We start from the raw sequence: 14,963 nt of genomic DNA on the forward strand, positions 1-14,963 counted from the left end.
ATAACCATTGATTGGGACACAAGGGTACATACTATACAAAATAATACAAAAACATTCTCATAATTCGTCCTGAGATGGACCGACACATTCCTCTTTAGCCACTCAAACTATTAAGTATCAAATGTAGCAAGACCATCAAGATTACTTCAAATATCAAGACTAAGGCTTCAGGTAGAACAAACTGATAAACATGGGCCATTTTAAAGCATTACAGTAGGGAGCGTCTCAGTTTGCATTCAGGGAACTGTATTTGAAATGTAATGAGCTTGTTTATCAGTATTTTGTTCCACCTTTGTCTCAGTCCACTCTTTGGTCCATTGTCTTAGTTTGTATCCAAATTAGATTAGTGCTCTTCAAACTTGCTGAAAATGTCCTAAATGCACAGCTGTTGAGCATTGACAATGGGTGATCTAACAATGCTGGAAATATTTCTTTCAGATTTTATCTAAAAAAAAAAGAAAGACAGGAAGGAAGAAAACTAACTAGTTTCTATCTCTCGAGCAAATGAGAAAAGACTGATTGTGTACAAAATGTCAAGTACCGACGCACACAATGTGCTGAACTGTGACCGACTGTGCTCAAATACTTGATTACTCGCAAATTAATTTGGTCCATGTTTCAAAAAAAAATAAAAAAAAAAATGCTATAAAATCAAATATTTAGGGAAAATCAGGTTTGATTGTGTTAGAATTGTATGTGGTTGTCTTATCTCAAAAACTGAACTATAAATATGAAACTGCTATGTTGGATGATATTTTTTTTTAGCCCTGTATTTTTGAAATCGTCATATAATGGCTCCACATTAGTCACATGGCATTTAGGGCTCAGATGATTGGCTCAAAACAAGACATTTCCTGTACCAGCTGACCCCTTGAGAGGAATGGGTTTTATACTGCAATGACGTGTGTGTCCTGCAGGGGGCAAATTTGGATTAGCGCCAAGTTTAACCCAAACATTTAGGGTTAGTAAGATTTTTCTTTTTCTTTTGTTTTCTTTTTACTTTTATCTAGCAGAAATTGTAGTATGATCTTATTTATATTCAGAAAACATACAAAAGAAATATGTTGTTTCAATAAACATTTCTATAAAAATATTTCTTAAGGACCAAATCAACCAATTAGAATGATTTCTGAAGGATCATGTGATGGCTGGTGGGAATCCAGCTTTGCCATCCCAAGATTAAACTACATAAAATATATTCAAATAGAAAGCTTTTATTTTAAATTGTTTCAATGAAATATACATAGACTTGGGGACCATAAAGATTTAAAAACAAATGAAAAAAATAATAATAATCTTACCAACCCCAAATTTGAAATGGTATTGTTAATATTAATCAAAACATCTAGAATCATTCATCTGAAGTTTTGAGTTCTTTGACATGATGGCCTGCTTTAAAAACTTGCGTTTGAATGTTTATTCATTCAGAAATGCCAAAAGCCCCAGTTAACACACTGCAGAACATCTTTGAGACTATTTATCGTATTTGTGTATGAGCACCTGAGAAACACGAGCAAAGTTCAGAAATAAATCAGCTCAACGTTGTTGTAACATCTGCCAAGGAACGTTTCAGAAAGGTTGTTCAGATGTGCAAACACTTGAAATGTGACATGTTCCAGATGAAAACGGACATATTGAACAGACGTCACAGTGACGTGCGCAAGCGTCAAGCAGAAAATCACTTGCAAAGATCCAGAGGACGTTCTGAAGAAGCACATGACAAAATGCGAAAAAAAGCATTGAAATCAGATGGTTTCATAGATATTTACTGATTTCATGGAAGAATCTCATTTACACATCCATGTAATCTTGCGGTACGTTAGACCCTCTAAATAATATGAGGATCGTTGCTTGGCCCTGCTTTAAAACACTTGTGTATAATTTGTCTTTTTTTTTTTACGGATTCCTTTGGTCAAGAGCTAAATGTCTGTCTTGCAACCACGAGACTGGATAAAAGCTCATTTGTTATCTACAAAACAAAACCATGACTTAAAAGTAACCATCACATTGAAACGAGAGGTTTGGAGGCTTTCCAAACCGTGAAAGGACAGACCGGGAAATCCTGGACCCCTGACTATCACCCCGCGCTAAATGTGGATACCGCTCACTCAAGGCACGTTGTGGGCTGCTGTAGCTCTACTGGAATGATGGACCTCAGTTCTGATTCTCACACAGACAAACCCAAAACCAGTTGGGTTACTCATACTTTCACAAAGCTTGTGGACACAGGTAAACGCTTGTTGGTCCATTGCTCGGTGAACTGTACAGTACGAGCTGAACAGACAATGCGTCCTAGAATACGAAAGGCAATATGACATTCAGTTTTACAGTATTCCGGTTCAGTATTTACACGTAACAACTGTTCGGCTAGTCACCATATCGCTTGATACTCAAGTGCCACATTTGTATTATTATTACATATACACAACAAAACAATTGCATAACCAAGAAAGTGTGTGTAAAAACAAACAAAAGTAGTGCAATAAATGTAAAAAAAAAAAAAATGATGGCAATATATTTGGTCCGGGGGTCTGGATGAGGAAAAAGACCACCAGACAATACTGTAACAAAACTAAAAAAATGTTGATTGTAAATGAAGTCGTATATTGTTGATCGCAGATTCGAATGCATTCCTAAGCATCCTGACAGTCTTGATCTGAGAGTAACGGAGAGAAGAGAAGTGCACAGATTCCTTCACCTGCTTCGAGCTCTTAATTAATGTGTGTGTGTGTGTGATCAGATGAGTATCTCCACCATCTCGCTGTCCATGTCCTGCGCTGGGAGTGGCGTCGGGGGCAGGCTCTGCTGCGGGGGCGACTGCACTGGAGCTCTCCTCTCTAATGTACTGCTGTGAAATACTGGAACATCTGTAGAGACAGAGAAACATGCAGATGTTATTTATATATATATATATATATATATATATATATATATATATATATATATATATATATATATATATATATATATATATCATTTGTTAAAAAACAAAAACAAAGCAAATGTATTTCACAAAAATTTAAGTCCCAAACTAGTTTTTGTTAATACAGTTAAGTTGGTATGAGCAACCACAGTCATTTAACATCTACAAAATGACACAAAATGGAAATAACATGGTATTTCTGGGTTGTGGAAACAATGGTCACCTTGGTGAATATACAATACTAACATGAACTGTTAATAAAATGAGGAAACGTCTCAGTGTACAATTAAGTGTGCAGAGTGCGTGCTACGAACACGGTATAACATCTGGCAGGACCGTACACTCAGTGGATGTCGACCCACCAGTTAAGAAAGTTACATAACCTTAATATATATTTTTTTACTTTATGAAGTAGAGATGTATTCAAGTTATTGTATGTATGAATTGCATGTTTGTTGAATAAATTATTACATCTGTTTTTTTTAACTCATGTGATAGACAATTTTATCAAAATTTCTTTACCAATTTGAATCACTTTTCTATTGTGCTGTTCTATTTGAGCACTCAACTAGGCTTTAGTGGTTCCTGGGTTAGTTTGTCATTACAAATTAAAAACCTGAAGAAAACAGTAGTTTATTATCTGTAATATGTGATTTTTTGTGTGCGTGTGCTGTACCGGCGATGCGGTCGGGTATGTAGACTGGGCTCGGGCTGCTGATCCGGCTCGGTCCGGATACGCTCTGCAGGGCAGGTGTGCTTGGCTTGCTGGCCTCCTGACCCTTTTCAGTCTGGGTGCAGCTGTCTCTGCTGCCGGTCTTCGAGTGTGTGGCGGCTGGCATGGGGGTGGAGGGCAGGACTGGAGATGGAGAGGAGGAGATGGACTCTGTTCTCAGAGAGTCACCTCTGAACTCTGGGCCGAGCAGAACACCTGGAACACGAAGATTAATACATTATACATATTTTGCACTATATTATGGCTGCAAACAGAGTTTTGGTGATAAGTGAATAATTTACTAAAATGTCTCATTAGAAATAACCATCAACCACAACTTCCAGACACCATCCATTATTTTATTTTTTTATCAAAAAAATCGGAATCTGTCAATTTTATTTTGATCAGATTTTTTTGGGGGGGGATTTAAAACATTTAGTAAAAACATAGGGCTGTCAGTCCTATATTTTATAATCTACTTTACTTGATGTGGCAATTAATCTAATTAAGCACAAAATAAGTCTGACTGTGAAAATACCTACAAAAGATTATTTAAAGCTATTTTTGTGTTAAATGAGAAAGTATCAAGTAGACATTACATATTGTAGAAAGAAATATTTGATTAACATTTAGGCGACAATGGCCTAACATAAACTACGGAACAAAAAGAAAATAATTTGAGAAACATCTCAGCATTTTTTGTTCACACAATGAAAGTCATTGGTAAACAAAACAGCTTTGTTAACAGTCTTTTTAAAATACATTCTTTCATGTTCCTCAAAAGAAAGGTTTGAAACAAAATGAGGGTGAGTAAACGATAACAGATTTTAAATTTGTTTTGGTAAACTATCCCTTTATTTTATTATTATTATTATTATTATTTTTATTATGAAATGATGCCTTACATAGGAAACTAAATCTGCAGACAGGTGGGGGTAAATGTCTTTAAGAGTCATTCATTAATTCGATTCATTCAAAATACATTCAGAAACTAATCACTGCTGTACATTTATTGTGCTTGAAATATAACAGTATCAACTTATTTAATGAACTTTTGTATAAAATCATTTTTAAAGGTGCTGCATTTAAGTTTTTGACTCTACTAAAGCATAAAAATACCTTAATATGTTTGTAAATATTTAAGAGACACACTTGTTTATCTGAAAAACAATGATACAGTCAGTTATTCTCCTTTGAAAATGTGCGTTCCGTGTCAGATTGTCGGTCTCTCTTTTGGTTTGTGAAACCCGGCCAACGCCAGTTTACTCAATTTTTTTTCGGCACCACAGGTTTCCAGTAGGTGGAAAACAGAGCGCATTTCATTTAATTCATCATCAAGTGCGTCAAAAATATTTTTTTGCACCAATATCTTGAATTCTGGAAGCATAACTGCATTTATGGCGTTGTTGCCCAGCATTATTTTTGTCAACAGTCAACTGTATGAAATGTAAGATGTTGTACAGGTTTGGGGGCGGGGTCAGTGCATTAACGGCGCTAAAATATTTAAATCTTGTTATTTTATCATAACTAATTAAGCTAACGCGTTAAACTGAGAGCCCTATTTATTTTATTACTTCTTTGGCTAACTTACAACTGGGGGCTGTCTGAGGGTTGAACAATCCCACAGCAATGCATTTCTGATCTCTTTCTCATGAACTTACCCAGACTGCCCTTCCAGCTGCGGTCTTCCCTGCGCTCCTCTGTGATGGGGCTGCTTCCGCTCAGACCCATAGAGTGTGAGAGCAGCCCGGAGCCGCTGGAGCTGCCGGTGCCCATAGCTATGGACATGAGGGACTTGGAGGGCCTCATGGCAGGGGCGTCTAATTTGCTGGCCGGTTCTTTCCGTGAGCGCTGATGCAGTACCTTTATCATGGCGTCCTTCTCTATGATCTGAGCGTGCAGGTTCTTGATCCTGCTCTCCATGTCTAGACAGCGGCGGTTAGCCATGAGGATCTCCTCTTCTTCTTTCTGGATACGTGCCTCCACCGAAGTGTCGTAGCTGCTGCTGGGGGAATGGCTGATGATGGCAGAGGACGTGTCTCTGGATAGGTTAGAAAATAAACTAATATAAAAACCAATGAGGAACTGAGTAGATTTCAAGTAAAGTTTCACTAATTACTTTTATTTTGTAGTTTGCTTTTAATTATAGTTAAGTTTCAGTTTCTATTAATGGTTATAGATAATTTTACTTCTGTTTTTATCTAATAGTAATTTAAACTTTTAGTTTTATTTTAGATAGTTTCAGTATTTGTATAGTAGTCATTCATATTGTCACTTCAAATGTTATTAAAAGGAATTTAATAAATTAATAAATGTTCTATTTTGCCCATTTGTACTGCAGTGCAATATAGTTTAAAATTAGTGTTATTGTTATGCACACTCACAATTTTAATGTTTGAATTCATTGATTAGGATTAACCTTTGAGATCTACCATCTCATTTTCGAGGGGGTCCAATATATCCATTTATGCATTTTAGGTCCAATAATGTCCATTATGTCCATTTTAGGTAAAAAATATATTTTCATAGTTAGTTTTCAGGATGACAATGTTGAGGAATCTTAAGTAACTTTCTAAATGTCTTACATTGTAGGCTTAGGGAATAGAAGTGAACTTGTGTACCTCTGTGTGGCCACAGAAGCAGCGGCGTCCAGCGCGAACTGTCTCATGACACTCTCCTCCAGGTACTTCTGCTCCCATTTTGTCATGTCGGCCTCCAGGGCCAAAATCCTCTCCTCTTTTTCTCTCAGGTGCTCCATCAGAGCTGCTGTGCTAAACTCAGGACTAACTGGGTTCTGAGAACCACCCTGCCTCTGTGTGAGAGAGAGACACAGAGAGAGAGAGAGAGAGAGAGACAGACAGACAGAAAGAACCATTAATACATTTTAGTTCAATGTATCAATTCTGACTAAAATGTCATTAAAAATATATATATGTTTCCCTATTTTAGCTAGTTAAAATAACCCAACTGGCTTAGACTAAAAATCTATTCTAGGGTTACAATCAATGCAATCCAATGAAAAATTTATTTTATGACTATTGAGCACCAAGCAATACTATGCATAGGTTAGTAACATGCTAACATCAAGCTTTATCAGAATCAGTTTGTAGAAGTGTTGAGTCTCTTTTATAGAGGGATAAAAAAGACTATGTAAAAATCAACAATTTTACAAAATATTTGCATATGCAGTCTACTTTTATATACTTTTAGACTGTGACTTCAACACCAGTAGCTTAGCAACAGGCTAACATCAAAGTAATTGCAATACATTTTTTCCCCAAATCACTAAAGTGCAAAACTTGCATAAACAGCTGCTTCTAAAGATTGCATAAGTCATGTCATTCGCAGAGCTGATTGCCTACACAACACAAATAATAAACCTTAACCTTAAGTTGGTGGCTAATCCTGATAGCATTACTCGGCCACATACATAGTATTTCAAAACACTAAACTAAATTTGTCTTTTCTTGACAGATAACGGAGTTGATCGAGTCTATTCGAGGCAGATTTTGCACTGAACTTGCAGAGTTCCCTGTGTGGAAAAGTCCAATGTTTTGTTGGAGCGGTGTATTTTATGTTTACTATGTACTTTGCTGATTAGCAACGTGCTAACTTTCAACTCTATTGTAATCAATCATGAGTTGAGTGTTCTCGATGTGGAATGCACTTGTCCAGTTTTGTCTGGAATGTGTCCCAGACCACCTCCTGAATTGGTTTGAGAGATCGGATTTAAATCCATCTCGAAAGCGTTTCAGAGGGCATTTACACACGGTGTTTTAATGTTCAGATAGCTATGCAATCAGAGAAAACGCCTGAAGTGATCAGCTGTAAACAGGCTCTAAGATTTGAATACTGCTGATTTAATGTATTTTATTCGGTCCCATTTTATATTAGGTGACCTTAACAACTATGTACTTACATTAAAAATAAGTATAATGTACTTATGTTCATATTGAATTGCAAAAGGTTAGGGACAGGTTTGGTGGTATGGGTAGGTTAACAGTGTAATTATAAATGTAATGGCATGCAGCATGTGTGTACACAATAAATGCATTGTATCAAATGGTTAATTTAAATGTAAGTACATAGTAATTAAGGCCACCTAATATAAAGTGGGACCTTTTAATCTCATCTCAAGGTTGTTTCAGGTGTCCTGGTTGAAGGAACACAACAGAGGAAGGATGTCCAGTGTCTGGGCCCCTAATGAAGAATACAGCTGTCTGCTACTCCTCCTCTTTGCTCAACATGCACATTAACAAAGGAGGATGAGCTGCAACCTTTCCTCCAGATTTGGGGTCAGTAAAAATTGGACACATAGGAAGAGGGTACACAATAAAACAGATCATCTCGACAATGACAGCATGAGCTCCTGCTGCCTGCAGCTGGGACTCATCCATGTATGACTTTTGTGTGTGTAGAAACAGTAATTGGTTGCGCTTATTGCAGTTTAAAGGGTTTTCAAAGTGGGTTCCAGAGATATATAGCTGTCGAAATAACTAACAAATGATTCTGGACCAGAATGTGGTCAAATTCCAAATAAAAGTCAAAAGTTTGATTAATTGAGAATGGCGTGTAAATCTCTTACCTGTTGCATTCGCAGTGATTCGAGCTCTCTCTCCAGTCGTGTGCGTAGCCGATGCTCAAGTTGTTCTCTCTTCTCACAAGCAGCTTGAAGCTGTGCTAGAGCCTGCTGCATCCGCTCCACCTTCTCCACATATACCTGTTTTTTCTTCAGCTATACAAACAGAGAATGCAGATCAGATGCTGCTGCTCACGCTGCAACCAGAAGACCCCATCCACCTTACAATGCCTAATTGTAACATTCAACCATCTTTTTTTCTTCTTTACAACTCTCAAATCACCAGTGGTCGTAATTGCAGCCAAAACGAATGCCTCAGTTTAGCTCAGGAGGGGACAACATAGTGAGAGAGAGAGAGAGAGAGAGAGAGCACAGAAGTATTTGGCTCTCGTTTGGAAGCGGTGGGTGGAGAGGGCAAGAATTCAGCCATCTTCAAGTCCTTTCATGGCAGACAACTCAAGAGGCTTTGTTAGGAGAACAAGCGGGCGTTTGTGACAGGGCAGAACAAAAGTGGAACGGCCCGGTGCATTTTGGGACGCAAGGGTGCGTGCCCCGTTCAGCTATGGCCAATAGGCCATCTGGGAGAACGCCAAAAGAGCTCAACCACAGACTCCAACTGTTACAAACACTCAAGAGCGGAGAACAGATACGTCAATGCTACTTCGGTTAGAAGGCTTTTTTCTCGCTTTCTCTCCCTATTGAAGCTTTTTTTGGCCTCAGTAAAGGTTGTGCGGTTTCAGAGAAAGTTGCAGCCAGCGGTTCACTTGAGCTTGAAGATCTTATCTGCAGCAATGACGAACTGACGGGAAGGGCTTCAAATAACTTAAGAAGGTTGAGCTTAAACATTGTGGTGGAGTACCACAGGGATGTGTTTAAGGATAAGTGGGTTGTGACTCAATGAAATGTCTATTTAATGCTGGTTTCGATAAAGTACACCCGCAACTTTGTTTATCAACAATAAGAAACTCATAAGCAGAAAATATTTACAGATGTTAATTTAGTTCCCAATCTGTTCTGCTATATTGTTCAATGGTCAGAGCATTCTAAAAAGCAATTTGTGAAGTATCTGGAATAGATCAAGCCCTGTCTAAAATCTGCTTCAGTGAAAGGCTGCCTAACAGGCAAACTGCTCAGCCCTTCATCTGGATGACAGTATGATTCAGCAACTCCCTTACCAAAATTAAAAAAAAATAATTTCGAAAAGTCAGAAGGTCTTCTAGATTTCCTTAGCTCTGAAAGAGTAACACACACTGTGACCACAAGGGGGAAGGGAACACATATACATACATATGGTCACAGAAATCATAGAAAATGTAAATTAATTTTCTTGACATGCAGGTAATTAAATGAACACCAGACGAGTGAGAACCTGAATGTCTGCTTTGTTCTGTCCAAATTTAAAATGCATGCTTGTTTTTTACAAAAAGTAGCTATTAAAAAGCGTGCATACAACCTATACAAATTTAAAAACACTATTGAGTGAATAAAAGCATGTAGAACTAATTGCTAAAATTGAACAAGGGTACCATTGGTTATCAATGAGCTCTACCTCCTCCTCCAGCTTGACCACTTTGGCTTGGGCGTTATTCAAGGCCTGGTCACGGATCTCTATGTGTCTGCGCTGGTCCTCGTTGGTGGAGCGAAGTGAATTAAACTCGATATCCTGCTTCTCCTTCTCTCTTTGAATCTCTTTAACTGATAAATGAATGAAATGTACATTCAGAATTGTTTTTTCCAATATATTAAAACTACATTTGTGCTTACAAATGAATGGTATTTCAACACAAATCTATGGTTAATTTAAGTGATCACACTGTCTTCAAGGAATTTTAGCCAAATTTTTCTAAATTTAGAGGTCCACTCACTCTGAGCCAGAAGCTGCGAGATGGTTTTGCGATTGTCCTCAGTGCCTTCACACTCTTTTGCAGCAAGCTGCTTGTTGGCCGTTTCCATTCGCTCTATTGAAAGAAAGAGACAATACAATCATACTTTCCCCTAATTTTATGGTTCAAAAATATCACAATGCTTCATAAAGTTTGGTCACGTGCGAGAGATTAAATCAGTGTTACCAAAACCAGACCATCTGTGTCAAACAGATTTTATACGCGGATGTATTCATGTGAAAGTTTATATGACCTCTCATCACAAAATGTGGTTTTGTAACGACAAAGCCTTTTCGAAATGCTAATACCAAAATAAAAATATAAAATTTTCTTCATGCATTTAATAAACGCAACAAACAGCTGTAATTGTTTTAACAGAGGCTTTTGTGCAATACTCTCCATCCTACCAAAACACCCTAGAATATGAAGCTCATATTCCAGGCCTCTTCTCTCAAATGATATACCACTGGGACTGGTTGCTCAGCAAATTGGAAAACAAGAATCTAACAAACATTTTATATGTGCCTAGTTCCCAAAGAGTGGTCTTGATATAAGTCATGATGTGCTGTTAAAACTGGCCCAGAAAAAAGGGCCATTATATAGTAGGGGTTGGTAGTTTTTTGCAATGGCTAACCATTCATCAGGGAAGCAGGCCAAACGTTAAAACAATATTTCCCCCTGTGTTAAGTCAACCAGACTGTGAGACGAGCATTCCAGAATCAAATGCCTTTTCCCCCACTGCACCTTAGTGCCTCTCAAAAGAATTAAGATTCTAATCTAGATTTCAAATATAGATGAGAAATAACATTTCTGGTAGAAAATTATGCTACAAGTAATTACAAGAAAATATAGTAATGATACCATGGAGTTGTAAAACAGCACACTTCAACTTCTTCTTTTGTTCACAGAACAAACATTTTAGGAAGACAAACAGTTAGGATCGTGATTTTGTTGAAATCGCTGACCCTCAAAATGAGCAAGAGTAATAATGATGGATGCCTTCGCGAAAAAAACTTTTACTGATGGTAAGAAATCTACTTTGATAAAATCTAGGTTTGAACAATAGCAAAAGTAGTATATAAAGCTACAGAAAATATGAGAAACATGGGGTGAAAGAAAGAAGGGCAAGAGAGAGAAGAAAAATTTGCTGTAAAAATCTCTGGGAGCTCCCTGTGGACTTAAAGTCTGGGCATACTGCCATAAATCAGGGTTTCTCTGTTCTCTGCTGGACTAAAGAACACAGTGAGGCATGATCATAGAGGTGGCCACACTCAGGCAGAGTGGGCCTGCTGACAGCAGCAGAGGAATGATAGAGAGAAACTATTGCTTTGGTTTGGACTGCAAAAGATACTATACAGAGCATGTGATATCACACAGATGAAAACAAAGTAAATGAAAATTAAAATGCTTTGAACTTGGATAAGAATAAGGAGTCTCTTTGAATGGAAAGGACCGAATGTTGCAGCCTGGTGTGAGTTTACTGCTAAACATTCAAATACTCAGCTAGTGCTTGCTGAAGCAGTTGCAGCTCCCTTCAAAAACCATCCACCTTCCCCTATCCTACAGGGTGATATCATGCATGTCATATATGGGGGGTTATTTCATACGTGTTATATGTGCAGCAGCAGTATTTCTTAAACGCTCACAACAGCACGTCTGAGGATGTATCTGACTCTAATCCAGTAATCCATTCCACTCTTGTCAGCCACAAACAGATTTGCTCTTACTGATTTCTCAAACATATTACAAAAAAACCCATAATATTTACATCACATTGGTGCTCTATAAAATAAGAACAACACAAATATGCTTTGGTGTCATTACGTTTTCATAAGGTTGTGATACAGTGGCAAGTTACAATTCATGAACACTACTTTTATAATAATCTCCTATAACTCTCTTAAACACTGTTTTTCATTGAATTATCCTGTTGTGTGCTCACCTCTTAGATCCCTGTTGAAGTCGTGCATCCTGCGCACCTCCATCTCCAGCTTATTTCTCATGGTCTTCTCGAGAGCTTCCCTCTTTGTGGATGATTTGGCCAGGTTCTCATAGACTTCAGACACCATCTGGATCTCAGTCTCCAGCTGCAGAGTTAAGAGAGAGCTTTAACATTACTGAGGCCTTACAGAAAATAATATAATTAATACGTGTTTGGAATTCAAAAGGATGTAGTATAGAAAGCTGCCTTGCATGAAACACGATAACTCCAAATCTTCAACACTTTCATACGAAAAATGGTAATGGTTCTCATGCCAGAGTTGGTGCTGGGCCATCTGGGAGCCTATTACGGTGTTTCCCAAACCTGTTACTGGAGGCACACCAATGCACCACACTTTCAAACTCTTCCTAATTAAACACAACTGATTCAACTCATCAGCTCTTTAGTAGAGACTCCAAGACCAGAAGTAGATGGGTAAGATAAAAGTGACATTCAAAATGAGTACTGTTGGTGTGCCTCTGGGAACAAGATTGGGAAACACTGGTCTTTTGCGAACTGAAGTTTCCATCGACTTGAGAAAAACAAAATTACCTTTTGCAATTTGGACACCTTCTCCCCACACACTTCCAGCTCTTGCTTAAGCAAGCGGTTTTCTTCGGACAGCATATCCACCATCTGCTGGGCACGGGCTAGCATGGCATAAGGATCTCCCTGCATGGAGTGTGGATGTGGGTAGTGTTGTCCTGGACTCTGTTGCTGCTGCTGCTGGGGGCCCTGTTGGTGGTACTGGTGCTGATGCATGTGGAGGCCCCTGGGAGCTGACCCATAATGATCATGAGGAAACGCGTGGCTCCGCTGATGTGGAGGGTGACTTGGACCATATGGATCCCCCTGGTGGGAACCAGGCCCCTGTGAGCTACGAGCACCGGTGAGGAAGTGCTCTCCCTGGTGACCCATAGGTGGATGAGGGTGGGAAGAGGCCATGATGCTGCTGAGAGTGGCGGACTGAGCACGGGAAAGTGAGCCCCCTGACGTAACAGAAGATGAAGGGCTGTGGTGATGGACAGACCTTTGAGAGTGACTTGAACTCTCCTTATTTGACCTAATGAGAGCAGAGCAATAAATAATATTCACATATTGATTACAAAAGTTTTGTTGACCTACAAATAAATGAGGCCGATTTACACTTGCATATCCAACGGTTTCTTGTATGAGATTAAATCACAGTTGGAGAACAACGACTTGTCCAAAGTGGAAACTACGCAATGCATTCCAACTGTTCATAAAAATATTTTTTTCACGGGTCAACATTCCTGGTTCTCTGAAACATAATGGAGAAACTGTCATGTTGTGACATGCTGTAGATGATTATTAGAATTTGATATGCAGTATTTTGCTATATGCCACACTGAGGCTCTGAGGTGAATGAATTCAGGGAAACAGGCAAAACTGGCTTTTCCCATAACTGGTTTCCTGACAACATGTCCCAGCATCTAAGGGAAGGGTTGTCTTTTAAAACTCAGCATTTGGAATTTTTTTAACTGAATAGTCAAGGAATGCAATTTGTGTTTCAAGGTGTATCACTCTAGTTCCCACAAAGAATCCCAAACATAGGCCACACTGGAGCCTTTACGTTACACTTACCGGAAAGAGCCATATTCTGGTGGTGGCTGGTAACGGACATGAGGAATATCAGCCCTAGCTGGCTGGCTTGTGCCACGGTGGTCTGGGTAGAAGTGCCCAGGCTCCTGGTGCTGAGGCTGATGGTGCTGCTGTTGTTTGGGTGGAGAGGGCATTCCTTTAAAAGGGTAGTCTGGAGGTGGGCCTCTGTGTGGGGGCCCAGTGGGTTTATAATAGTCTCCAGGAAGTCCAGGTGGAGGCAGCTGGGGAGAAAGTGGTGAACTGGTAACAGGCGCATGGGCCTTGACCCCACTGGTGGCCAGCGAGAGCTGCATTAGTCTTTCGCTGAGCGAACGTACATGTCCTTGTTTAAGATCCTTTAGCCCATCATCCTGGTGCACTTTGCCTCCGTTCACTCTTTGCACCGTAGGCCTGCCCTCTGGGGGTCGCACCTTAGGGTTGCTGACGCCAGTCACATAAAATGCAGCACCCACTGATGGGGGTATCTGTGGTTGAGGCTGCTGGGGCTGATGGCCACGGAAATACTGCGACTGCACCTTGGCTTGGTCATAGGTGGGCAAGTCTTCGGGATTCTGCCCTTGTCTACTCACACAGCTTCCACCACCTGACCCCGTGCCTCCACTGCCAGTGCGTGTGCTAAGCTTCTCCATGCCGCTGTCGGCCTGCAGCTCCTGGCCTTGAGGCTCCTGCCTCGCAATGTGAGAGACCATGGAGTGCTCATCCCCTGGGCTGCCAGGGCCCGGGTATCCACTTATTGGACCTTGTTGTTGTTGCTGCTGCTGCTGCTGCTGCTGCTGTTGCTGTTGTTGTTGTTGTTGTTGCTGTTGCTGCAAGGCAAGATAATTTCGGCCCTCGCCATAGCGCATTTGCTCCTGTAAGAGCCGCTGTAGAACCGTATGGCCACTACCACTACTGCTGCTAGCTGATGTGTCCTCGGAAACTGAGGCTGCCGCCCTCATTTCCAGCTCCCGTGACCTGCCTACCTCATGGAAGGAGGAGCTTCGGGCACGGTCCACACTCCCTGCACACAACACCAATGAATGATTAGTGATAAATTTAGCCACTAACTTTTATCATAGGCTGGACCATAAGTGTATCAAGCTGAAAAAGAATGAAAACAGACTGAAGGAGACTGACAAATCTTCTGCATGTTTTTAGAGAAATGCTTGAAATTTCAGATCCCAACTGTCCCAGACTCTTCACACATTGACATCTGGGCACCACAGTCATGAAGTTTAACAATTTATGACACAAATTCCCAGTATATATGGGACAAAGGTAGA

General features: G+C 39.7%; 1 protein-coding gene across 5 annotated transcripts in view; it reads right to left on the reverse strand.

Moving 5' to 3' along the window:
• Positions 1–17: 17 nt before the first annotated feature.
• The window catches only part of LOC113038134 (angiomotin-like), a 38,629-nt gene continuing 23,683 nt past the window's right edge, over positions 18–14,963 (reverse strand). For all 5 annotated transcript variants that reach the window (XM_026195339.1, XM_026195340.1, XM_026195342.1 and 2 more), the window contains 10 exons: positions 13,684–14,701; positions 12,631–13,141; positions 12,040–12,184; positions 10,080–10,172; positions 9,764–9,909; positions 8,221–8,370; positions 6,257–6,447; positions 5,297–5,676; positions 3,600–3,851; positions 18–2,867 (listed from right to left, as the gene is read on the reverse strand). In XM_026195339.1, coding sequence (XP_026051124.1) covers positions 2,737–2,867; positions 3,600–3,851; positions 5,297–5,676; positions 6,257–6,447; positions 8,221–8,370; positions 9,764–9,909; positions 10,080–10,172; positions 12,040–12,184; positions 12,631–13,141; positions 13,684–14,701 — 3,017 coding nt within the window. In that variant the 3' untranslated portion in view covers positions 18–2,736. The remainder of the gene's footprint in view (positions 2,868–3,599; positions 3,852–5,296; positions 5,677–6,256; positions 6,448–8,220; positions 8,371–9,763; positions 9,910–10,079; positions 10,173–12,039; positions 12,185–12,630; positions 13,142–13,683; positions 14,702–14,963) is intronic.

The sequence above is a fragment of the Carassius auratus genome, chromosome 21, assembly GCF_003368295.1.
Source record: "Carassius auratus strain Wakin chromosome 21, ASM336829v1, whole genome shotgun sequence".
NCBI lineage: Eukaryota > Metazoa > Chordata > Actinopteri > Cypriniformes > Cyprinidae > Carassius > Carassius auratus.